This window comes from Gouania willdenowi, chromosome 11 (assembly GCF_900634775.1).
Source record: "Gouania willdenowi chromosome 11, fGouWil2.1, whole genome shotgun sequence".
NCBI lineage: Eukaryota > Metazoa > Chordata > Actinopteri > Blenniiformes > Gobiesocidae > Gouania > Gouania willdenowi.
In genome coordinates, this window is record NC_041054.1 from 10,487,723 (window position 1) to 10,513,106 (window position 25,384).

The window sequence follows — 25,384 nt, forward strand, 5'->3', positions numbered from 1 at the left end:
ACGTACGTTGGTCTTCGATGCCAAAGGTCACTGCTGCCCCTCTATACGGTGCATTACGGTTGTCTTTTACGACCTCGTGTTGTTTCCTGTTTGATAAAACGTGTTGTTTCACGGTCACTTCTTTCACACTTTCAACATGTCTGCGCTCAACAAGAAGACCGTGAACACGACCGCCGCCCCGGCTGCTATCGGGCCATACAGGTGAGTATATCAAACCTTACTACCGTAGTTTAACTCAATGTTTCTCAAATGGGGGTACGCGGGTAGACTACAGGGGGTACGAGAGAGAGAGGGAAAATTAACAAATTAAAGTATAATGTGGGGTTTTATAAAATGACAATCACACTGAATATTACTAGCAATTCACAAAACGACAACAAAAACACACAAAATAAGATTTAAAAAAAATACTACAAAATACACAAAAAAGTGACATAAACAAACACACACACCAAGAGAGAAATGACAAAACTACAACAAAGACACACTAAATGAGAGGAAAATACACAAGATCACTACAAAAAAATACACAAAAAAAACAACAACAGAGAAACATACAAAACGACATATGAAACAACCAAAAGACACACAAAACGACAACAAAAACACAGAAAATAAGATAAAAAAATATATATACTGAATATTAAAAAGAACAAACAACAACAAAATACACAAAATGACACAACACACACTTAGAGAAAAAATACTTGCCTTTACCAGCAACACACAAAACTACAACAAAGACACACTAAATGAGAGAAAAATACACAAGATCACTAGAAAATACACAAAAATAACAGAGAAACATACAAAACAACATAAACAACCAAACGACAACAAAAACACACAAAATAAGAGAAGAACATACTGAATGGTAAAAAGAAGAGACAAACAGCAAAATGACACACACAAAAAACAGTCTATGTTACGAATCTCGATCACAACTGGCTGAGGTAAACTGTTGATTTCAGTCTGGTTAACTGGCGCGCTCTAGTGACGGAGGTGGATATTACAGCGTTTGACCAATCACACGGAGGAATTGTAGAACGTCACAAATGAGGAATAATTATTTTTTATTAAAATACATAATTCATACCAAAACCAACACTGTTGCTGCAGAAAGTAATTCATGCAGGAATTGAAGAATGTTAATAATATTTAAATTAGTGAGATTATAAATGGAGAATCAGTTTCACTTTCTCTTCTCTTTTTAACTTGTCTGTGGCTCTGATGCTGCGTTCATACAGATCAGCCTACATCACAAGGTGAAATATATTTATATGTTATATTATCTACAGGACTCTTTGCATCACCACAGAATACATGAATTAATGAATTAATTTATTGGTGTGAAAGCGCCCGATGCGCGCAGACTTATTTTATTGATTTTTCTTCATCAGGCATAAATCTCTGTTTCCTAAAGGATGTCATTATCGGTAAATGAAACGATTACATCGATGTCTAAATATTCTCTCGCTTTCTATCTCGTCAGCTGTCAGATCAGATCCACACAGTGATGTGTTCACACATCACCTTTTTATGGACAGCTAGCTTTCTAAGAGGTCTGATTGGTCAGGAGGCGGGACTTTAGCACTCGCTAAGATCCTAGCCAGAGAAAAACCTGCTGCGTGCAGGCTAGTCGTTCAGCATAAGTTCCCATGGTGATTTAGCTCCTTACACGAGCTTCGTAATCCAGCACACACCGATTTAATCCCGGATGTTAGCACGATAAGAGGTAGTAATTTAGATTGGTAACATACCCCTAAAATGATGATAGAAATGATCTTGATTAGAACATGAACTGAAAATACAAAGGTCAGTCTTGGTCAAACATCAGGTGGGAGATGACCATAAATGATAAAAACTACAAAGTAAATCTATTCATGAGGCACTAAATACTGTTTCATTCCATTTATTTACAAAATTAGATTCTTTAAAATGTGTGTTATCACTAATTTATTCCATCATAATGCTCTATAGTTGTTATTTCACAGAATTCTGAGCAATATGTAGTAGTCGGACATAAGGGGGTATTTGCATTCAAAAGAACGCGAAAGGGGGTACTTGAGCCAAAACAGTTTAAGAACCACTGGTTTAACTAAACCACCATGTATGAGCGTTTGATTTAGTGCCTGAGACAGCCCTGTGTTTGACGAGGGGCGGGCTCTACTGCACTATGGACTCATAAATACAAAAGTAAAGTTTAACTAAGCAGTCAGAGCTACAGAAACGTCCAAAGGTTTAACATGGAGACCCTCAGGAGGAGCATCATTTACACCCCAAAAGCTCCCGTCAGAAAGGGCATATACAGGTAGGAGGTGTGTGAGTTCGGAAATGAGACAAAACTAAATTTAATTGCAGTACTTTGATCCCGAAGGAGATTTAAAAATGAAATAACTCGACTTCACACTAATGCAGTCAGGGAATGGTTGTAGTTTAAATACAGACAATTGGGCTGTTGATATATTCATTGATTTATTTGTGCCAGTTTTAAATATTTTTAAGTCTTACTATTGGGCTGCTTAATTGTGGGTGTTTCTGCTTTGACCAATCAAAAGCCAGTGGGCGGAGTCAGGTCAGATGAATGAACTTGTGTTCATAAAGGACTGTACAGTTGGTATCACAGTCACAAATATTATCTTTATTAATTAGTTTACGATTAATTTTTTACTTTTGAGGTATAACCTAATTATTAAGACGAAAACAGTAAACTGTCACTCTCTACCCCAGTGTTTTTCACCTTTGGGTTCGGGACCCCATGTGGGGCCACTTGGAGTTTAAATGGGGTTGCCTGGAATGTCTAGTCATTGATTTAAAAAAAAAACAAAAAAAAAACATTATTTTTAGAAGTTAGTGATTAAATCTTTGAAATAATTGTTATTTTACTAATTAAAACGCACACAAATTCTGTATTCTATACTTTCACCTTGTCAAATATAAATCTAGTTATTATTAATAATAATAATGATAATAATAAAATGCAGTGTTAGAATATTAGAGCTGGCACAACTCTGTATTTGTTTGTTATGCATTATAACAAAGTTGATCAAAAACAAATTCTAGAAAAAAAAAAAAAATTATCCGTACTCATTTGTTTCCCATCTGCATTAGGGTGGTCCATCAAAGCATGGTTTAAAATAATGAATAAATAAAGTTTCAGATAACCTCGATTAGAACCCTGCATTGGGTTTTGGCATCCAGAAGATGATTTAGGAAGAAAAAGAAGATGTTTTAGTGGTTGCACAAGCTGCTCAAAGTTTCCTGGAACTCCACTAATTACATATACTTTATATAGATATAACATTTTGGAAAATTAGTAATTATGTCACCACTGGCACGATGCCTTTCTTTGAAACTCTGGATCTGCCACTGGACTTTCTAAGTAACATTTTTATGCAAGTTTCAGTTTGTTTTTGCAGAACAAAACCACAAATGATTCCAATATGACTTTTTTAATTTGGCTTGCTGTTTTGTGCAACCTCTAAATATGAATTAATTTGCATAAAATTAATATGGAACCAAAAGCAGGGTCCTAATGTGCAGAATCGAAAAATAAATAAGTTTTTGGGACCACCCTAATCTGCATTCACGCACTGCATTTGAGCGTTAGTATTTTTGCCTTGTTTGGATGTTTTTGTTCTCAGTCAGCAGACATTTTCACAAGGGCTGCTCCATTATAGAAAAAATAATAATCCCGATTATTTTACTCATAAATGTAATTATGATTATTCAAACAATTATTTGTCAACCAAAAAGTTATTTATTTTTACAGAATTATATTAAAAATATTTAATATACACTAAAATCAAGTATGTTCACTTTTTGCACAAAACCAAAAATATAAAAAAATATTTAAATAAATAAAAAGGTGTGAAGTATTCTTCCTTCTTCAAAAATACCAAGAGTTTTTGCTGCGTTTCTCCTGCCATGTTGTAAGACCTCTAACAACAACTTTCCTTGTGTTGGAGGAGGTTGTTTATTCTTTGTAGATAGCCTAAATCTTGGAAGGTTGTTTTTTTAGCAAATGAAACATATGTATAATTGAATTTTATTTTTTTAAATAATTGTTTTTCTTTATAATGTTATATATATATTTTTTTTTTTTTATCCCTAATTTGTACCTATTTACAGCATTGGAGGTTCTGTTACAACCTCTGTGTTTTGTACGTTTCCATGACCTCCTACAGTTTGTTTGAGTCTGACTTTATTGTCTCTGTCCCATCCTCAGCCAGGCCGTGCTGGTGGACAGAACCATGTACATCTCTGGTCAGCTGGGGATGGACGTGTCCTCGGGTCAGCTGGTGGAAGGAGGCGTCACGGCTCAGGCTAAACAGGTGGGAGGACCACATCAGAACAGGGTTTCTCACACTTTTAGGATTTTAGAGCCTGGCATCATTTAACCTGCAGACCACCAAGCCATCATCCATCAAACATATTTAATTTATTGAATACAAAGTATTTACTCATTCTGAAAATAAAAAAGTAAATGATCACCTTATTTATTATACCTGCATTGAATTAAGTTTCTAGGTTAAGTAAATATCTTATTAGTCTGATTGATTTGTATTGTTGGAGTTATGCTGTGCAAATTATTTTATTTTTTAATTATTATTATTTCTATGTTTTATTTATTTATTTTGTTTTATTTTTGTCTGCGCTTGCACATGAGCCTGCTTTCATGTTTCAAGTTTAAGTGTTTGTATGGTGGGTATTTGAAAATAAAATCTAATAATAAATAATCTACTAATCATCTTTGTATTCTGAAAAAATTATGTCACCTCACAAACCACTCGGGGTAATTATTAATAATCCAATTAAATTACAGTTTTATTTATGACACCAGCCAGACAGTCACCGGCATTAACATTATATATGTACACAATATACTGTTTCACTAATTGTCTCTGTGCATGATTTAGTTATAAAATGTTGATTGTTTGAAGCATTAAACACATGTACTGTATTTGAAACAGAATGAAATCCCCTCATTGTTCGACTTTTAAAGATTTTGATAAATAAGTTACAAGGTATTTTTTTGTCATTAAAAACAACCTAACATTCCAAAAAAAACGAGCCTTTTAGTTTATTAGACCAAATTAGAAAGAGAGTTAATTTAAACTTTGAGAGTTGTATCTCAGAGCTGAAGCTATAAAAGGCTCATATTATGATTTTAAACACTGTTTTTTTTCGTCTTCACTCACAGGCTCTCGTCAACATGGGTGAGATCCTCAAAGCTGCTGGTTGTGACTACACAAACGGTCAGAATCCTCCTAAACACTGTGTTTTTTTGTTTGTTTTTTCCTCCACGTTTTTATCAACAGACTGCTGTAACTCTGTCATTTCAGTGGTCAAGACTACTGTTCTGCTCGCAGACATGAGTGACTTCAACAGTGTCAATGAGGTCTACAAGACATGTAAGCTCACACAATGGTTAATTATGTGTTATTTAACAGTTTGGCTCCAATCACAGTGAAGTATTGGACATGTAGAGATTATTCTGGAATGTTGTGTGTGATAAATGTTGAGTAAAACAGTGAGACATATTTTGCACTACGTGATATATACAATAAATACTAAAGGAAGGGGAAACATATCAATTTAGGATATATTGTGATTCGTTTTTGGGTGACGATTAAAATTCTATATTTCTCCCCAGAAGTTTTTTTTTATTTTTATTTTTTTTACCTTGTTTGCATGATGTCATCTTAGGTGAAGTTAATGTACAATTGAAAAAATGACCAACCAAATTGTGATGTGCGTTGTTTTTTTTTTTTTTGGAGCTATGACTCGCATATTGTTTCTATAAGTATATGATTTAACTTTTGTTCTTGGATAAGGAAAATGAGGAAATTAAAATTGCAATAATTGTTACTACCAAATCGCACTAACCAGAAGCGCAATGTTAATTCGAATCAGCACCAAGGTATTGTGATAAAATGGAATCGGGACAAAAGCACATCGTCCCAGCCCTAGTATATACTATGTAGACTTTAAATAGAAACTGCAATTAGTAGGGGATTGCAGAAAATTATTTTTTTTACCAACTATTTTATGAGCTGCTGTAACAACAGCTAATAATAATAATAATATAATTCACCTAAAATAGCACAAAAAGTGTTTTTTCTCTCAATTAATTGGGAGGCATCGCTTCTCGTGACATGAATAACTGAGCATTCCATGTTCTGTTAAAACGGATTAGTAAAATGTTTTGTATTTTAGTTCCCTGCATGTGGATGGATGTGTGGATAATCAGTAAAAAAAAATAAAATAAATAACCCAACAATAGCATCATCTATGATGATGGGTTTAGATTGAGTGCATGAATCTGTGTTTGTCTATGAAGGATAATTCAATGCTTTTTATATTAACAATCAGTGTTCATAGCTGGACATTTTTATTTATTTATTTTTACTTACAATTTAGATGTTTGATCTAATCCCCTCATTAACTCATACATGGGTTTTTTGATTTATTTGTGCAAAACCATTAATAATACATTTACAAACCTATGCTGATGTCAAACAACAGATGGACCGAGTATTATAAATATATACATTTATATTTTAAATCCACAGAAACTCTGGCATGGATCTGTTTAAACTCAATGAAGCATTGGTTGCGTTTCACTTTGAAATGTTGTTTGACTGATTGTATTGTATTTGTATATATGTATATGTTTGTTTTTGTGACCTGCCAAAGGACAACAGATGCAAATTAATTTTGCTGAATGTGGCGCATTAACAATATGTAATTTTTATATTTGTTCATCAATGTGCACTGTTCCTTTCAAATAAACATGTGAAAAATGTTACTGGATTTAAAAAATAACAATAATTACCTTAATTGAAAACAAAAAAGATTGAAAAAAAAATATGTCTATTTATATATAATTTTTTTTTACATAATCTAAAATTCCAATAGCTTTTTGAAATGCCTACATTTTGATTTAAAGGTACAGTAAATGTTGTATTTTCTCCAGTTTTCAGCAGTAATTTTCCTGCCAGAGCTGCTTACCAAGTTGCTGCTCTCCCCAGAGTAAGTGCAAACCCTTCCTCTCAATCCTCCCCATAGTACCTTTGGTTTCATATTCATTTACTAGTCACATGGGTGGGGCGCAGTGTTGATTTTGATTCAGTTCAGGTCATAGTCTTTTGATTAAATTGCAACTTAGTTTAAGTCAAAACTTTGGCAACTAAATGAAATCAGGATTTTAGTCGACCAAATCTGTCATATAGGCAACTAAAATATACAGCACAAGAATTTATGCATTTTTTTTAAAGATTCAGTTATCATTGATTATTGGACGCTATGTTTGTAAATACACACAGACAGATTTGATGTGATGCATACGATCAATGCGTAGTCACATGAGTTCATATTGGATTTCGTCCCATGTGACTAAATTATAGTTTAGTAGTTATTAGTCGACAAAAATATGCACATATTTTGATATAGTCTGCAGAAAGGTCTGATAAGAAAATTCAATGGAATAAATGAGGGTCGTCATTATTAGGGACATAGAGATTTAGAATTGTAAGACATTTATTAAAGATCACCACTCTGATAATAATACATCTACCCTCTGGGTCTATGGTGGAGTTGATTATGTTAGAATTACCTTCTGTTGCATAGAGTTGTAACTTGAATTATATATATTGTTGAAATTTGAGTCCGTCAGAGATTTGTCTTCTGTTTCTTGAAAGAATTCAATGTCTGCATTTAATCCCGATACATAATCAAACATCTTCATCTTTTTTAGCCTGCGAGCGAATGCCACGCACATTCCAGGATGTTACTGTAAACTGAGACATGGAAAGGAGTGGGGTTTAGTCCATACAGATGTGAGCAGAACCAAGAATCTGTGAGCATTTGTGCACAGCCATGTTGTAAAGAGCTTGGATGTAAGAAAAATAAAAGGAGAAATACTTATCATGTGATAACACGACAGGGTAGGGGGCTGGATCGAAAAAAGTTTGTGAAAAGCACAAACATACAACAACCAGTATCAAATGAAGCAAGGGATACGGTAAATTGTATGAGGTGTATAGGAGGGTGGTGTTGAGTGGATGTGAAAGAATAAAAAAGTTTAGGAAGAGTTGACATGGGGTAGGGCGCACGGTGGCTTAGTGGTTAGCACGTCCGCCCCACAGCAAGAAGGTCCTGGGTTCAAGCCCTGGGGTGGACTTGGGTCCTTTCTGTGTGGAGTTTGCATGTTCTCCCCGTGCTGCGTGGGTTTCCTCCGGGTACTCCGGCTTCCTCCCACAATCCAAAAACATGACTGTAAGGTTGATTGGAGTCTCTAAATTGCCCATAGGAGTGAATGGTTGTCTGTCTGTGTTGCCCTGTGATGGACTGGCGCCCTGTCCAGGGTGTACCCCCGCCCAGCGCCCTATGACAGCCGGAGATTGGCACCGGCAGACCCCCGCGACCCTGTTAACCGGGAATAAGCGGGTATGAAAATGGATGGAGTTTCCTGTGAGAAAATAATAAAAATTTCTAGTGAGCAAAATTATGACTAGAGCGGTGCATGAGGACGTTGGTGGTCATAACTTGTGTGAGCTCTGCTGATATTTCTAAATTGTCGAGGATTTAATCTATTATCATTCTTTGGTTCAGGGTGGGCTGGTGGAGATTGAGGCGGTCGCCGTCCTCGGCCCTTTTTCAGACTCCTGACTGACCGCCCACATCTCAAACAAGCTGTAGGCCAGATGTGGAACACCTTCACGAGCCGTGCTGCGTTTCCAGAGATTACCTGAGCACCTGTAATCTCCTCTCTGAACTGTTAACTCAAGTGTTTTCTTCACCTTTCATGAAGGTTAATAGTTATTGTCATCTTAGTAACACCTTCACTCACACAGACGTTTTTTTTTTCCATAAATGCTGTATAAACTAACAAAGGCGTGTGATGGATTCAATGTTTTATTGTCGTGACAGTTTATCACAGAAGCCTCCAGATTTGCTCTTATACACACTTTATTTTTTTTTCCAATCATCCAGACAGTTTTCAGCTACCCTCATGACAAACATGATCTTAAAATAAAAGCTTTCAACCCCACAACCCAATTTTAACACGTAGATTAAATTTGGCTTTGGTTAACGTACAGTAGAATGCACTGTAACGTCCAAGTTAAAGACAGAAATGTTGCCCCCTTAATTTCTACACTATGGGGTGCCGATTGTAAAGTTGCACATGACAAAAAACAAACACCTTTTTGCAACATTTAGCAACAAACCACATTTAAAAAACATATGTGAATTTTTTTACTTGTAAAATTTGTAAAAAAAAAAAATTCTTGTAAAAAATATAATGTAAATGTTAAATATGAATAATACAATATAAATGTCCAATCTAAATTTAATGGGTGAAACAAAATATAGACCGCTTTTATGTTGGTACTCCAGGTGAATTTGCATATTGGTGAAATATTTAGCTTCACCTGTGACATTTAGATTTAATATTTAATCTTTAGATTTAACGTTGACATTATACTTTTATGAGAGAAAAAACATAAATTTCACAAATATTGCTGTAAATTTGGTCAAAAGTAAGAAAAAAGTCACATGTTAAATGTGGTTTACTGCAAAATGTTGCTGTTTATTTTAGTATATGTAACTTTACAGTCAGCCCCCCATACTACACAGATGATTAATTAAATAACTATTATTAATCATTCCTAGATCTTCCCTGAAAGCAGACACACTTTAAGTGCTGGAGGTCGATATGTACAGAGATCACAGCCATACATCATCAGAAAAGAGGAATCAAAGGCACAGTGGTGACCATAGTCTGCTAATTGGCAACAAGGCAATTTACACACACATACTGACATTCGTACTGTTACTCAGTCATACAAACAGCGTTAGCATTATGGTGCTGCTCTTCACTCACTGGGAGCTGGAAAAGAAAGAAAGGAAACGTGTCAGTAGGTTTATTTGAGCTCATTCACATCATGCTGCTTACCTGGTGCTTCTGCTGAGTCAGCTGCTGTGGCCTCGCTCCCTGTGTGGAGAAAAAAAAAATTATAAACATTAGTTTATTCACCCTGTAATAAACAGTTGTATAATATATTATACTCATGTTTTTAAAAACCTTGGTGTATATATATATATATATATTTGTATAATATAATTATATATTCAGATTAAACCAGGATGCACAAAAAAATTCAATTAAAGAAAAATACAGAAATAATCAGATATATAATCTAATGTCTAACATCTATAGTATGAACAAAACCTTTACAGCTGCATGTATATTGTACTTTGACTATTTCTATGATTTTTAAATACTTTTGGAAACAGTCGTCTTGTCCACCTGCAGTACCCTTGGAGCCCATCAGATGTAGCCACTCACACTTTAGCAATTGTCACTCAATGTGTCAGGTATTATAGAATAGATTCATAGTTTATTTTTCACCATTTGCATCCTGCTCTAACACACCTGAATCTAATGATTCCATCATCATGCAGCTCCACTATAGAAAGCCTGATAATGAGCTCCCCTGAATCTTATTTAACCTTATTTTGTCAAATGGTCTCAACCACTTTCCTTGTTTGGCAACATAACCTTTGTTTCAACTACTTTCTACTAGATGGGGACAAAAAAGGCCTGGATATTCAGTCATTTAGAGCAGATGAGCAACAGGGGCCACTAGAATGTGATTATTTGATCCAGGAGACACATAATCAATAAACATGTCAACATTTATAATGACGACCAATCTGAGCATGAATACAGGAAAGAACAAAGTCTGTTTTCAATCGTTTTGGGGGAATTTTATGTATTTTTTTACATCATTTTGTGTATTTTTGTTGTCCTTTTTTGTATTTTTCTGCCCTTTTATATGTTTTAGGAGTCATATTTTATATTTCTTATGACTGTATTTTTTGTTTTTGACTTTTTGTGTCTTTAGAGTTATTTTTGTGAGTTTTTGGAGAAATTTTGCATATTTTTTTTGTAATCTTGCGATTTTGGATTCATTTTTGTCATTTTGTGTATTTTTGTTTTCCTCTTTTTTCCCATTTCATTTGGGGGGACCACTAGGCGTTTAATTAGCTTCATCTGTCATTTGACCTTAAATAGATAAAACTTTCAGATTGTTATTTTGACACCTTGAAACACACATTTTCCATTATTCATGATTAGATTTTGATGGAAGCTAGATCATAGTGAATTATTTTACGTGTTGGCTTTTTACGTTTGAGGGCAAACTTGGTACCTGTCATTCACAGGTTTTACTTTGTGCTTAGTGATAATCAGCAAATAGTAACACGCCAAAATAAATACTCCACAGTCGACCTTTAAAAACTCTGTGGTGTTTAGGCTGAGCCGGAATCTGTCACTTGTGATAACTTTTGAGGTAAAATAATAATATGGTCATTATATTGTCAGCGTCTCATGTCAAAACACGGAAAAGTAAAACCAAACACAGAAACCGTTTTAGTCCTGCTGCCATTACTGATCAAATAAGTCTGAACAGTAGATGTTAGACAACTTTTAATTTTTAAATTATTTTATTTGCAGTTTTGAAATATATATACACACATTTCTGCATGTCTTATGTTTTTTTTCTATTTATTTTGTTTTGATGGCTCATCTTATTGCTTATACTTCAACTTCTCAATTTATTCACCTTTTATCATTTATTATTTTTTAATATTCATACAAGGACTTTTAACACTTTCTCCTAGTCTTTTCCTGGTTCATAATTCTACAAAGCTGCAGGCTTCATTCTTCATTCCTTATGTAAAGTTTGATATTTGTGTGAAAGAGAAAGGCGATTCCCTCTTTTTCTACCTTGACCTTGGTGATATGAAACACTCTTCTATTAGTGACGACTCATCACGGATTATATCCAACAAGCCCATTCTAAAATCAACCTTTGGCAGCTCTGTCTGCTCAGCTTAAGTGACACTGTATCCTCTCTGTCCATTGGCTGTGAAACAGAGGCAGAAAGGCTCGGCCAGCCTGACATCTCTCATCGCCTGTGGGAGCCTGATATGCTCTGGTTTCTTTGTAGACTCAGATGGCACAGTGATGAGACCGCGGTGACAACAATGTGTTGTACACACACAGAGACACGCAACCTGCATGCACAATTTGCAAATGTGGCATGCTTGAAAAAATTGTAGTACATATAAAAATCTCATTTCAATTGAATTACTTCACATAACAAGTTCACTTTGGTTCTGCTTCATCATCCATTTCTCCTTAATCACCACGCAGTGGTTCAACCTTCCCATTCAGCCAAAAAGGATAATGAAGATCTGATCTTGTATCGACTGCTCCTCATTTGCATCATGAAGCACTCAGTGAATTAAAGTGATATCAACAGATATCACAGGTCGCCCAACCTGCAACACGGCGTAACTGGTGTTAAATAACATTTTCCAGTTCATCTCCAGAGAAATGATACAAATGTTTACCCAAGAGTTCAAAGTCTTTCAAAGAGCTTTACTGTGAATTCCAAACTATCAATGGAAGAGTCCCATCTTTTTCATCCATGTCACTTTCTTTTTATCACTCAAAACTTCCTCCCTACATTTGTTTTAACTTGCATCGACTATGCATGCATCCGGGGCTCAATGTGGTTCAGTGGATTGCATAAGGAGACATGGATCATCAGTAATAAAAGAAGCAACCTTTTAAATTTGGAGCACAACACACTTTAATAACCAAGTAAAGGTGGGACGATACGTATATCGCGCAACAATATATTAAAACATCGCAAGATGTCTCATCGAGGGTACAAGTGGTATCCCGAGTGGGGGATCAAATAACATACAAAAACTATATGACTTACTCCACATCAGATTGTTATGGTTTGTTTTCATTTATTTTTTAAAAAGGCCATATTCAGATTAAGTATCTTTTTCCTTTCCAAAATATGTTTTTTCGTCATCACAAGCTCATTATTGTCTATCATATCATATCATATATATCATGAATTCAGTGTATCGTCCCACCTCTACAATCTAGTGTGGTACAGGCACGACTCTACAGGGATTTTCTCACTTTCAATTAGGCTACAGCACCTGGTATCGGGCACCAGTTACACCTTCCAGCAGGGAGGTTGCCTGAACTCAAACCAAGAAGCAAGCACTTGGAGGACATCTAGGACTAGGTGGACAAATAACCATCCTTCAAAAATATTATCTGATACCATACTATGTAGTAATCCTGACCGTGTAGACCAATAGTTTCCACACTTCTTGCTTGTTTTTATTCCCGTCAAGCGGAAGAACATTCAACCCTTTTCTAGTCCATTGTCAATGAAGCTCCCAATCATTGTTAACAAGAGAATATTATAATCGACCTGTCGTGACGTGGGCCAGACCACTTAAACCTGGTGACAGAGCGGTTAGTGCTCACTAAACAATCACAGGTGTGACTTGGAAAGACATTCCTGTGGCCACCCCGGTGTGTTCATTAGAAGACACGTTTGCGTGTTGTTGGAAACAGCCTGGTTACTGTTATTGCAGGGAGGCTGGGGAAGGTCCACGGAGAGATGGGAGGGACATGGTGTTCTTATGTGCTGTGGTATCCAATGTTCAGGTGACTGCTGCTTTAAGGAAACTACGGTACTTTGCCCCTAGTGTATCAGTGACCAGTGGCACTAGTTCAAAGAGTGAAAATGGTTTTACTTTCAGTATTTTAAAGGAAGATATCTAGAAGAGACCACCTGATGTTGGCTAAAGTACGAACATTGAAATGCACAGAAGATGATGAGCTTTATCATCACCAGAATCAAGACATTGGAAAGCAGCTGTTTTTCAGGCGTTCTACAAATCTATTGGACTTGTCTATAAAACATGCAGGACTGGGGCTATTAAGTACTAAATGTAGACACCCTGATTTTTGACTTCTGTACGCAACGTTCCGTTAGATATTTGGGAGGCCATCCAATAATGCCCACTATGTATTAACCTACAGGGTAGGTTTGCTCGATGGAAAGACATAGTGGAGGCCTGATAGATCAGTAAATCAAAGATCATTAGCCCAAATTATTTGCTCATTTTTGTGCATTGCATTATGGGATGTAGAGTGTCTTTTATTTTGTTTGCTCTCCAAAATTCTGCCAATGTGACTTCCCAACACATTCCTTGTGTTTTCACTGACTGAAAGTTGTAGCAATACCATGGCAGATGTTTATCTTGGGGCTTACGAGGATATTTCCAAGTCTGGCAGAAATGTAATGTCTCGAGGATTGAGGTGATATCTCAGGAAATACTGGGAACAAACTAGAACCAAAATGGTGTCAATCCCTGTCCTCCTTGTCAGGCTAAGAAACACAGGAATCCATGGTATGAATGATGGACTACAGGACTCTACTTCCCACAATGCAAGGCACAGAACAATGCAATGTCAACAAGAGTGTGTTTACAATGGAGATGAAAACAAACTTTTGAGAGGCAATTTGAACCTTTTACGTCTTTTTTTCCAAGCAAATGATCTTCAAACTATTGATATATCAGGCCTACATACTGTATATGGGATCTGTTCGAAATGGCATACTCCGTACTACGCACTACAAACTCACTGAGTATATACTGTCTACTATATACTATAAGTACGGTTAAGAAGATTAGGATGATGACCGTTCAAAATCAAGCATACTTCCAAGTTCCCCAAGATGCATTTAGAACCTACAACGACAAAAACCGGAAGCACACTGAGGCTAAATATCTCCTTTTGTTTGCCACCATTGAAAGTTATGAGAGTATTTTTAGCAAGAAAGTGACCAAGTAGATTATCAACATGTGGTCATTTTATCCATAACACTTGCGAAAATACATTTCATGCCGACATTTTGGAGATTTACAAAGACCCGCCATTGTGCTGCTGACAAAACTTGCGATTAACTTCAAAACAACAGCCCTGTTTACAAAAGCGTTGTTGAAGAGATATTTTGAAAAGGGAAAGATTGATTTTTAGCTTGAAGCTGGTCCCAGGACGAATTTACGTTCCCCTCGCAATGCATCATGGGGCAGTTGAGTATGACTCGTGTGCCCACTGTGCACAAATAAAAAATGTCCCGATATGCAGTATACATCCGGGTATTTCTTGCGTACTCAATCTTACCATACTATCTAATGTGAACGCACTACATACCAATTTTGACATCCGATTTAGTATGAGTAGTACCTTAGTATGCCATTTCGAACACAGCCTATGTCTTTATCTGGTACTTTTTCCCGTCTCTATAGCAGCTTTAAATATCAATTGTTAGACTCCAACTAACTTCACACATTGGCACATGAGCAGCTAGAAAACCAAGAAAACTACCCTGTAATGTAGTGAACGGTCGAGACCCAAACAACTTCTACCCACCTGGCTCTGCAGCTGCTGGTGCTTCTTGTGTTGCAGCCTCTGAAGGCTTTTCTGCTGCTGGTGCTGCTTCTTCTGCAGGTGGTGCTGCCTCTTCTGCAGGTGGTGTTACCTCTTCTGCAGGTGGAGCTGCTTCTTCTGCAGGGGGCGTTGCCTGTTCTGCAGGTGGTGTTGCCTCTACAGGTGCTGCTGCAGCTGCAGGTGGAGGTTCCACCCCTGCTGTGGGCTGTGCAGATGTTGCATCTGCTGCAGGTTCTGCCACAGTGCCTCCAGTAGGTGTCTCATCGGGGAGCGTTTCAGTGTCCTCAGCTACATTTCCGTTCTCGTGGGCCGCCCCTATCAGGAGAAGGGCAGATGTTTACTTTAAATAGTCACAGAAAACTAAGCTGTTTAAATTAAATAACAAGACAAAACATTTTCCCAGCCTGTTATCATTGTGTCCACCATTATTAAGCAGTTCACAGGTATCGCTCAGCCCTGCGCGGGAAAGCCTGGTTGTCCTTTCTCACATTCAAATTCACATTCTAATTTCCCCATTTTTTTTTTTCAAGTGGAGGTTTCTGTTTACATATTCACTGTGTCACGGACTCTCAGAGTAGAAAACAGAAGTTTAAATAATATGAAATGGTAATTTACCCACAGTCCCCACTTTGATTAATTTCATTATCGTATTTGACTTGAGGAGTGAGTTACAAACAAATTGGGAGTTTATATTAAAACCTTTAAAAAAGTGTCCCGACTTTGTAAATCTCCAGCCGTCAGACAAACAAAAAGCCTCAGATTTGATAGAATATACGTAGGAATGTTAAATAGTAATGAAATAAGAATATGTTGAAGAGTTTGACATTTATTACTCTCAGAGCCAAGGGGTGTAAAAATGAGTATTTATTCAATTTAAAAGCAAATCAAAAGTGTTGAACATCTTAAAAAATATATATATACCAAATTATTGCTGATGTTAAATTCACAGTTTGGGGTGAGGCCGCAGTGTTAGCATAAAGAATATAATTTTATAGTACATTTGTCAATGCAAATTGTCCTTCCTTAGCATTCTTTTGCTCTTTATGGGAAACTGCCTATAAGATATTAATACACACTGCCACAATAAAGTGGTCCAAGAATAGTTTGAGAAACGTGCAGCAAGTTTGAGGTGTTTGCTGCAGATTATACGTCCAATTCGAGAGAATCTACATTTTGAGGCTCGATGCAAACAAGCAAAGTGACAGCACAGTATTGGGAGGGTATTAGTGTGACTTTGAATGTGTAACTTCTATTTTTATTTTATTTTTATTTTTTTTTAAAAAGAGAACACATATCTATGTCTACTCCTGTGGATTTGCATTGTTGTTATTTGCATCGGTACAGGACAACTAATCCTCATAGGTTTAGACGAACTCAAAGTGTTTAAACAAATTACTTCTTGCTTGGGACAGATGTAGGTCAGTGGGGATCATGACAACCAAACAAACAACATGAAGCGTTGGGATTTGCAAGTTGTGATGTTTACATCGCGATTGATACTTTTAAGAAACGACTTCAAAGGTTTGAGTCTTTTCAGAAGTCACTGAGGACATCTGCAGCTAGTCTTAAGCAAATATAGGAAAACATCTTAAGAAATTTCCATCCATCCTGCACAATGAAGACTTCCCCACCTGCTACCTTTGTCACCAGATATTCGACTACATGCACAAACCATTGCAAAGGGTGATCACTGCCTCAGAGGAGGTCCTGCCTGGTAAATATTTTACTTGCTGTCCACTCTGCGGTCACCTTTACCTTTGAACGCGGTGCAGATATGTCTCTTTTTTTGGGTCTCCTCTCTGTTTAACTCTGACATGTCAGATTCAGAGTTGGTGTTGAAGCTACAAACGTGGCTGGACACGCTCAGCCCCACTAAACAAACGGGTGTTCAAAACAACTTCTCCATTTACTGAGTGAAACTGTAGACTGTCATCAAATCTGCTTTAAGGCCTCGGTCCCTCTGAGGGACACATTGTTAAATAAGGACAATAAACTTTCCCATTCTGTCACCGTGGAGCTCAGTCGTGCTCAGGAGAATAAACACAGAAAGGAAAATGCTGACTGTCAATGTAAATTTATACAATATTGACTAAATAATATATATATTTAACTGATGTGACACATCTGTGTAAGTGACATCAACTGTTCAATGCTTTATTTCAACCATCTTTGCAGAATAAGATTAGATTATTCTTAAACAACGGACTACATCCCTTAGGACAAAGCTATTATTGGATGATCCACATCCGCACTCTTAGTATGATGCCATTTGCCAATGGGATTTCATAATTTTGTCAAATGTATAAATAAAACAAGTAAAAACATTAAAAATATAAATGATTTTGCCTCATGTAGTTTTTGTATGAATTGATGTGATTCCTGTGTGTGGAAACAAAATAAAAGTGTGTGTAATGTGAACACGTTTAGAAACAGTCCGGCAGGTGCACATAAAACCAAATGAATGTAAACACATTTGTTGTAGGAGAATTATTTCCAATGAAAACACCTTGAAGTTTTATTTATTGATGAAGCTGGCGAAGCTGCCTCACCTGTGGTGCTGGCCCCGTTGCTCTCCTCCGGTTTGGTGCTCGGTCTGCTCGGATCCACTCCGGAGGTGTGAGTACTGGTGGAGCATCCCATTCTGCTACAAGTGTTCTGGGAGGACTGGGAGAGACTATACTGACGCACAGGTGATGTCGTTTCAACAAGTGACCACAGCTCAGCGCGCCGACGGTGACATTCCTCTAGTCTCGTGCGTAATTGCGCATCCGTGCGTCCTGCAGTGAAACCACTCAGCCTGTCTGTCTGTCTGTCTGTCTGTCTGCCTGTCTGTCTGCCTGTCTGTCTGTCTGTCTGTCTGTCTGTCTGTCTGTCTGTCTGTCTGTCTGTCTGTCTGTTGAGTAGTAGCTGCTGTGTTGACAAACGTGGCTCTCGTTGTGAGTTGTAGTTGTAGCGCTGGCTGTTTCCAAGACGCAGAGACATGGATACATTATTCAGTCTGGGCGCAGTGGCCACCTCTGTGGGCGGGGAAAGCAACGGTGAGCAAACCCTCGGTAACCCTCACCATAGTTTATTTCTATGTGACCTGCCATCATATACTTAAAAAAGTGAATTGTAAGTTACCTCACTACCCTGCGCGGATCTAAAATCAGTGTTAATTAAAAATGTGTTTTAGTTTTAGTTTAGTTTAATTTAGTCTGTGGAAATCACTTTTAGATTTTGTGTCATTTTACTTTTTTTTTTCTCCTCAAAATAATTTGACCGTTTTGTTACTTATATAGATTTTGATTAAATATATAATAATAATAAAATAAAATAAAAGATGTTTGACATTGTAGTAAAAACTCCATATAGAAATTGCTGAGGTAAAAAAAAAAAAAAAAATCTGAATGACTAAAAATGTAAATGTATCACGTGATCAGGGATATTGGTGGCCCTATGCAACATTTTGTTGTGACCACAAACCTTTCACAGGGCAATGACCTTATCACACACACGCAACTCAGAATTACCAACAAATATCTTTATTTTAAAATAATTTACATTTTCTTAAGACAATGACAAATGAACACCAAAATATACATGACATATTTTGAGGAATAAATGTAAATAAAGTAAAAATGATCTAAATGAACTATGCACTTTATTGGCATTCGGCAATGTTCAACTTGGATAACTAAGTATTAGGGTTGAACGGAACAATACAACACTATTCAGCAGAGGAAATTTGTCTAACGGTAACAGACTGTATTACAGTGAATTAATTATGCAGTAAGAAAACTAGCCAACAGTGGACATTAAACATAACCTGGTGACACGTACATATTTCAAAGCACCAAGATTAAAAATGATTTATATCAGATGTTATATATCTTATATAACAACACCAATGTTTACTGATAACTGCCCGTTTAACCATTTTCCAGACTACATGAAACTGCAGTTCATCTGTTTAAAATGTTACTTCCTTACAGACTCCAAACACTCCAATCTGGCAACACAAACTGTATGAGCATGCGCAGTAGAGGTTTGCACGCTGTTACCACCGCAGTGCACCATGGGATTTCCTTTCTCTCCGTGGCCATATTGAACTTAGTACACTGTGAGTCTTCTCTCAGTTTTTCACGTTAAATCTCGGTTTTTATCCGCATAACAACACGTTTTTAGGTTTGAGGGATTAACCACAGTGTCGTTTGTCGCTCTCTCACCTGCAGGTTGGCCGTGAGGACTAAACCGCAAAGATGGTGGCCGCTAAGAAGACGGTGAGTGCCTTCACGTGGAGTCGTGTTAATGCGGGCCTCAGTCTGCTCCTAACGTCCCAGCACACGGGCCATCTCTCTGGGCGTCTGTCAATGCTGAAGTCAATCCTCTAAGCGGCTGTTCGGCCCGGTGTTTGTATAATCTAAAGTTTTAATGTCGTTTAACCAACACGATTTAGCTAAAGCTACGTTGCTCCAGCTACGTGCTAACGCTAGCAGAAAGTTGCCAACTCCCAAACCATCACGGATTCATACCTAATAAACATAAGCTTTACATAAGTTATACTATAATGTTATGTCTTTGTCATTGTTATTAGTTCGAGTTATTAATTTTGGGCTATTTTAGTAAACTAAGTTGATCCATTGTTTATTTATCTATTTAATGTTATCCGTCAAATTATTATCTTTGCATACGCCCGACATCAAATGCCCTGTTATTAAAGGTCCAGATCACATTTGTTTTTATCCAGTTTTTGGCCGGTTTAGAACACGTTTCAAACTCAAGGCCCGAGGGCCGAATCAGGCCCTATAGTGCACCTAAATCGGTCCATAGGGAAAAAGTAAAGACGACTAAGAAAACTTAAACTATTGTATAAAATAAATTACTAATAACCCAGTTGTATATATTTGTCCCTTCAAATTCACAAATTTAATTAAGCTCCAAAGTATTTGCATTGATTCGCTAATTTCCCCTGCCTTTATCACATGACTGCAGTGAGGTTCTTTTAAAGGCAGTGGCTGTCAATACGTAATACGGATCCATATACCGGCATTCTAACTGTACACAACACCCCTCATTGGTCAGTTTAGGTCACGTGATAGGTGCACCACCTGACCTAAACTGGCAAATGAGGCGTTACATACTTGTACTTCCGTTTGTATCAATGTCAATTACGTTACGGACTAACTAACCCTAACCACATGGAATGGTCACGTGACTTCCGGTAACATCATCTATCGTACAAATAGAATGCTGGTATATGGATACATATTACGTATTAGGAGACACTTACTTTTTTAAATTGCAATTTGATGTTGAGCATGTTGACAGGTTTAAAGTCCCTGCAGTTTTGGTGGATTGGGTTTCTCCCAGTATTCCACCACCAAAAAAATTTGATTAATTTTCCTCTTTAATGTTGTCACCATGTTTTTGCACAAAAATGTGTTTATTCTAAAACGGTTACATTCATTAACGTGAAATGTGTAATTACATTTTTTTTAATAAAATAAAACGTTACAGTAGTTTAGTATGAACCGTGCAGACTGCAAAGATTTTGACTTTTTTGAAGGCAGGTCTGTTTTTATCAAAAAAATATCCTCATCAAAACCAGATGAAGTCCATTAAAATAAAGTGCACAAATAATCTAACTTGTAGGTAAATGAGAAAATTCCAGTGTCAACATGAGAGAACTCCTGAATATGTTTGAACCCTGGAACATTCAAATGTGTTCAGACACAAGCTAGTGCTATTTTACATACAGCGAGCTGTTGACAGACAGCAGTCTGTGCAAATTACTGGCGGAAAGAGCAGGTCTTAAAATAAATATATATATATATATCATTATTGTATCAATGTTCCTGTGAATACTTCAGTGTTTTGCTAAAGTTTACTGATAACTTTCAAAGGTTTGAAAGTTGTGGTCTGAAATGATTATTCTATTACTGTTGAGTTTTGATAAACTGTAGTTATTTTATATATCTGACACAAAAAACACAACTAATAAACATTTGTTGTTGGGGGGGAGAGAATAACAGTTGTTACTCAATATTTAATGAGTAATCATTGTTTTGCCATGGAAATAAACAAATCTTCCTGCTCATTTGCATTCTGAACCCTGGGCTTGTGTATTGGTATTCAGGACACTCCGACATCCTTCTTCTCCACTGCTCCAGTTACACTTTAAGTCGTTTCCGTTCAGTCCGTAGGTAGAATTTTTCCTGTTCGTTTTGGACTATCAGTGATGTCTAGTTCTCCTCTGACATTACATTCTAACCTTTCCACTCAATCCCAATTATTTTTGACCGTGTGTATAAATCAAATGACTACACTAGAAGGTTTAATTTATGCAGAGACTGATTTAAACTGATCAGAATTATGAAGTTGTGATCCAGTCAATTAGGGCAGGTTTACAGCCCAGTGATAAATAAATTCCTACACATCAGCCGGTCTTATAAGATCTGTTAGATGAGAGTATGTCTGAAAGTTTTTAATGTATTCATGTTTTGTTTTGGTTTTTTTTTTTTTTTTAGAAAAAGTCCATGGAGTCCATCAACTCCCGTCTCCAGTTGGTGATGAAGAGTGGAAAATACGTGCTGGGCTACAAACAGTCCCAGAAGATGATCCGTCAGGGAAAAGCCAAGCTGGTTATCCTGGCCAACAACTGCCCCGCTCTCAGGTAGACGTGTGTGCTAATCCCCAATCAGAACTTAATGGACTCTTTGTTCACGTTTGATTATGATTTATGATTGACTATTCACCTGGCAATAATAGTTTACCTACCAGCCTGATGTAACACTCACTTTAATAGTTAGCAGTGTGTACGAACTGGATTCACAGATAAATGTTTCAAAGCCTTAAGATGCTGTTTTTATTGATTATTAGAGTTGCACCTAAGAGAAAATTTTAGGCCGAAAATGAGAAAATTAAGGCTGACTATTGAAATAAATAAATTATACCAATTATTAGTCTCCGTTGCATTTATGGCTCTGACTGCGTACTAACCTCACTAAAATCAAGGAATTGCAATTGCATAAATGAATAATAATGCTTCAAGAATAACACAAATAATTACACATTTTCATATTTTTTAAGCACTGACACTCCAACAACGCACATTATAAAGTATTTTTAATTTGACCGCACTATTGTGTACATTAAATATCGTACAGGCCTAAAACTGACTGGGCTGCTGACAGATAGTGAAATTGAATATGTTCTCTCAATAAAACACAAAGTGCGTTTAAGTTCCTTCTCCTGCACTCTTCTCAGTCTCCACACAGGTTTTAAGCGTGGATCATTTCTTGTGCACGTTGCTTATTACCGCATTCAAGGAAAGATATTTCCCAGCCGTGCAGAGGATCTGGAAACACTGAAGCTGAATTCATGCTTCTAAAGCCTAGTCAGGATTCTTTAGAGGCATGCGTCAAAGCAGAAGGCTTCAGAAGGATAGAGAGTCGAAGTGACACACAAACATAAAAACAAAACAACTTTCCATTGTTTTAACTTCATCTCAACCTCTGATGTATTGAAATGCGTGCACGCCGCAGGCACGTTGGCCCGTATCCAGACAAGCGCGTGCTGGCCGCAGTGCTCACGTTATCACAACATCCTGATTCGGCTGAACATTTTTGGTGGCAAATTTTTGGGGTGTGTATGTATATTTATATATATCTATATGTAACATACCACAGCTGGTACACATCCGTTTATCACTAGTATGTATATTTACAAAGTTAGTAAGGTGCATGTAACCGTTACAGGATGAGTGAATTTCGGTCCTTCACACTCACATTTACTGTCTTCTCCTCGCTGCAGGAAATCTGAGATTGAGTATTACGCCATGCTGGCCAAGACTGGTGTCCACCACTACAGCGGAAACAACATTGAGCTTGGTACAGCCTGTGGTAAATACTACAGGGTGTGCACGCTGGCCATCATCGACCCTGGTAAGTTCCTCACTCATAAGATGTTATTGAAGCTGCTGGAGATGGACATTTTTAATCAGATACATCCATAGTGTAGGCCTCATAGATGAGAGGTTGAAATTGCCACTTGAAAGGTTGTTTTCATCTCCACTGTGAATATTCAGTCAGAAAAGTTTTGTGCATTGCATTGTGGGATGTGGAGCCTCATAGGCAGATCCATAGAAGTGTTTTTTTTTTTTTTTTTGGTTTTTTTTTATTCTTACTGTGATTTCTGGTGTTGGCCCCTAAGAACCCTGCAAAGTGACTTCCCAACACATTTCTGGTGTTTTCATGGACTAAAAGTTCTACCTAAAACAATGGCAGATGTTTATTTTGGGTTTTAAATGGAAATTGAATGCCTGGAAGAGTGAGGTGAGGTACACTGTCGTTATATGATAAGAAATGATCGTCTCCAGCAGCTTTAATGTTAAAGATGTGCTCCGTTAGAGGAAAACGTTTCATTCATTCAAGTTATCTTAATAACACTCAGATCACACACATTTTGGTGGTCCAGTACAGGACTAGTGGTTTGCTAAATGAACACCAGTCAGAGTGCTCAGTTTGTGCACTCGTGTTTGACTCTGTGCTGGTTGCACTGACTGTATGCTGAGTGCTTTGTTGTACATTTAATGTTGAGTTCTAAAACAACGTGTCCTGACAGTGATGATTAGTAAACAAAGTAAATGCACTGAAGGAGTCTCTCTCTATCTTTTCTCAGGTGACTCTGACATCATCAGGAGCATGCCAGATCAGCAGCCACAGCCTCAGTGAAGCTGTTCCCCCTCCCTGTTGATATAAATAAAAGTAAAGGAAAAACACTGCTGATTTTTTTTTTTTTTTTTTTTTTGTCGTCAGTGTAACCTGCTCGTGCACATGCAGCAATAACACACTTTCTGTTTTTAAAAAATGTCACACTGTACTATGCACTATAAACTCAATGAGTATATACTGTCTACTATAAGTATAGTTAGGGGGGTTAGGATGTTGAGCTTTCCCACTGAAGTATACTTCAAAATTCCCCAAGATGCATTTCTAACCTATATCTACAATATCACCATCTGGTCATTTGATCCATAAAACACATTTCGTGCTGACTTTTCAGATATCGGTCATTGTGCTGCTGACCAAACTACCAGTTAACTTCAAAACAAGAGCCCTATTTACAAAAGTGTTAAACTGATGGCAGACAAGAACAGATGCTTTTGTTTTGAAGAGAGGATGTTTGACTTTAAGTTTGAAGCCAGTCCCAGGATGATTTTACATTCCGCTCACCATGCATCATGGGGCGGTTGAGTATGACTAATGTGCCCACCGTGCATACTAACAGAAATATCCTGATATACTATACATCTGGGTACTTCTCACATCCTCAATCTTCCCATTTTATTTAATGCAAGTCTTATTTTTGCATCGGACTGAGTATGAGTATGACTTAATACTCATTCTGCTCAGAGGGATTTTCCTATATGTACAAATATTTGTATCATCAATTAGGCTGAATCCAGTCCTCTGTATTACGTTCTCTCCAAATTTGAAGTTTCTTGTGTAACAATGCATGAGAAGAGGATTATCACGTAAACCATTGGTGTCAAAGTTACATAAAGGGATTCTCCTTCTAGCGTTTGTTAGCGCTTACATAAACCTTGGGGTTGAGCGGCTCTTTGACTGTAATTGAGAGAGTACGTGATTCAGAGGCATTAAAGTCTTGACAGGGTAACTACTGCCTTAAACACATACGACGTCTGTCTTATTCACATCCTGTTATGTCTGTTCTCAGCCACAGATCAACAAACCCAAACCAACACCTATTACCTGTATGTCGTGTCACAAGGAAGGAGAAGTGTATTTTGGGGTTTCTAATTCATAGTATGAGTGAGCGGGAGGTTGTGCAGCTAACCAATTCATCCTCAAAGTTTAAAATGGTTCTCTTGGTCTGTAGCACGACGCTAGGCTGGGTTTTTTGTCCGTGATATTTCTTATGTAAAGATTTTTGGGCTTTAATGCCAGAGGTGGCAAAAGTACTAGTCTTCAGTACTCAAGTAAAAGTATAGATACTTGAATAAAAAATGACTCTGGTAAAAGTATTGAAGTT

The 25,384-nt window shown here is 37.1% G+C and overlaps 3 protein-coding genes and 1 long non-coding RNA gene across 6 annotated transcripts; 2 read left to right on the plus strand and 2 right to left on the minus strand.

Annotated features, from left to right (window-relative positions):
• Positions 1 to 45: 45 nt before the first annotated feature.
• LOC114471989 (2-iminobutanoate/2-iminopropanoate deaminase-like) lies at positions 46 to 8,893 on the plus strand. Of its 2 annotated transcripts, none has more exons than XM_028461005.1 (6): positions 46 to 201; positions 4,229 to 4,334; positions 5,204 to 5,258; positions 5,346 to 5,414; positions 6,980 to 7,035; positions 8,617 to 8,893. In XM_028461005.1, exons 1-6 carry the CDS (start codon positions 137 to 139, stop codon positions 8,671 to 8,673), a joined length of 408 nt encoding a protein of 135 aa, XP_028316806.1. In that variant the 5' UTR covers positions 46 to 136; the 3' UTR covers positions 8,674 to 8,893. The 2 variants fall into 2 exon arrangements, with proteins under 2 accessions (XP_028316806.1, XP_028316807.1); XM_028461006.1 differs by lacking the exon at positions 46 to 201 and adding an exon at positions 1,915 to 2,311.
• Positions 8,894 to 8,933: 40 nt separating this feature from the next.
• Positions 8,934 to 21,481, minus strand: LOC114471991 (uncharacterized). Its single transcript, XR_003675055.1, has 3 exons — positions 21,471 to 21,481; positions 18,808 to 18,814; positions 8,934 to 9,823 (listed from the first exon to the last, which is right to left on the minus strand). It is a non-coding gene; the product is annotated as an uncharacterized LOC114471991 (long non-coding RNA).
• Positions 9,759 to 18,354, minus strand: LOC114471988 (tropomyosin-1, isoforms 33/34). Of its 2 annotated transcripts, XM_028461004.1 has the most exons (5): positions 18,218 to 18,296; positions 17,899 to 18,173; positions 15,332 to 15,664; positions 9,962 to 10,000; positions 9,759 to 9,895 (listed from the first exon to the last, which is right to left on the minus strand). In XM_028461004.1, exons 2-5 carry the CDS (start codon positions 17,987 to 17,989, stop codon positions 9,882 to 9,884), a joined length of 477 nt encoding a protein of 158 aa, XP_028316805.1. In that variant the 5' UTR covers positions 17,990 to 18,173; positions 18,218 to 18,296; the 3' UTR covers positions 9,759 to 9,881. The 2 variants fall into 2 exon arrangements, with proteins under 2 accessions (XP_028316805.1, XP_028316804.1); XM_028461003.1 differs by having other exon boundaries at positions 17,899 to 18,354.
• Positions 19,358 to 24,110, plus strand: rpl30 (ribosomal protein L30). Its single transcript, XM_028461007.1, has 5 exons — positions 19,358 to 19,451; positions 19,564 to 19,611; positions 21,859 to 22,004; positions 23,144 to 23,274; positions 24,011 to 24,110. The coding sequence occupies exons 2-5, from the start codon at positions 19,591 to 19,593 to the stop codon at positions 24,061 to 24,063; spliced, it is 351 nt and encodes a 116-aa protein (XP_028316808.1). The 5' UTR covers positions 19,358 to 19,451; positions 19,564 to 19,590; the 3' UTR covers positions 24,064 to 24,110.
• Positions 24,111 to 25,384: the final 1,274 nt, after the last annotated feature.

Coding starts and splice junctions, on each gene's coding strand:
- LOC114471989 (XM_028461005.1), top strand. CDS start 137: ATGTCTGCGCTCAACAAGAAGACCGTGAACACGACCGCCGCCCCGGCT. Junction 4,335..5,203: donor TCACGGCTCAGGCTAAACAG/GTGGGAGGACCA, acceptor CTTCACTCACAG/GCTCTCGTCAACATGGGTGA. Junction 7,036..8,616: donor AAGTTGCTGCTCTCCCCAGA/GTAAGTGCAAAC, acceptor TCTTTGGTTCAG/GGTGGGCTGGTGGAGATTGA.
- LOC114471988 (XM_028461003.1), bottom strand. CDS start 18,331: ATGTCTCTGCGTCTTGGAAACAGCCAGCGCTACAACTACAACTCACAA. Junction 15,665..17,898: donor CAACGGGGCCAGCACCACAG/GTGAGGCAGCTT, acceptor TTCTCCTGATAG/GGGCGGCCCACGAGAACGGA. Junction 10,001..15,331: donor ACCAGCAGCTGCAGAGCCAG/GTGGGTAGAAGT, acceptor TTCTCCACACAG/GGAGCGAGGCCACAGCAGCT.
- rpl30 (XM_028461007.1), top strand. CDS start 19,591: ATGGTGGCCGCTAAGAAGACG. Junction 19,612..21,858: donor TGGTGGCCGCTAAGAAGACG/GTGAGTGCCTTC, acceptor TTTTTTTTTTAG/AAAAAGTCCATGGAGTCCAT. Junction 23,275..24,010: donor GCTGGCCATCATCGACCCTG/GTAAGTTCCTCA, acceptor ATCTTTTCTCAG/GTGACTCTGACATCATCAGG.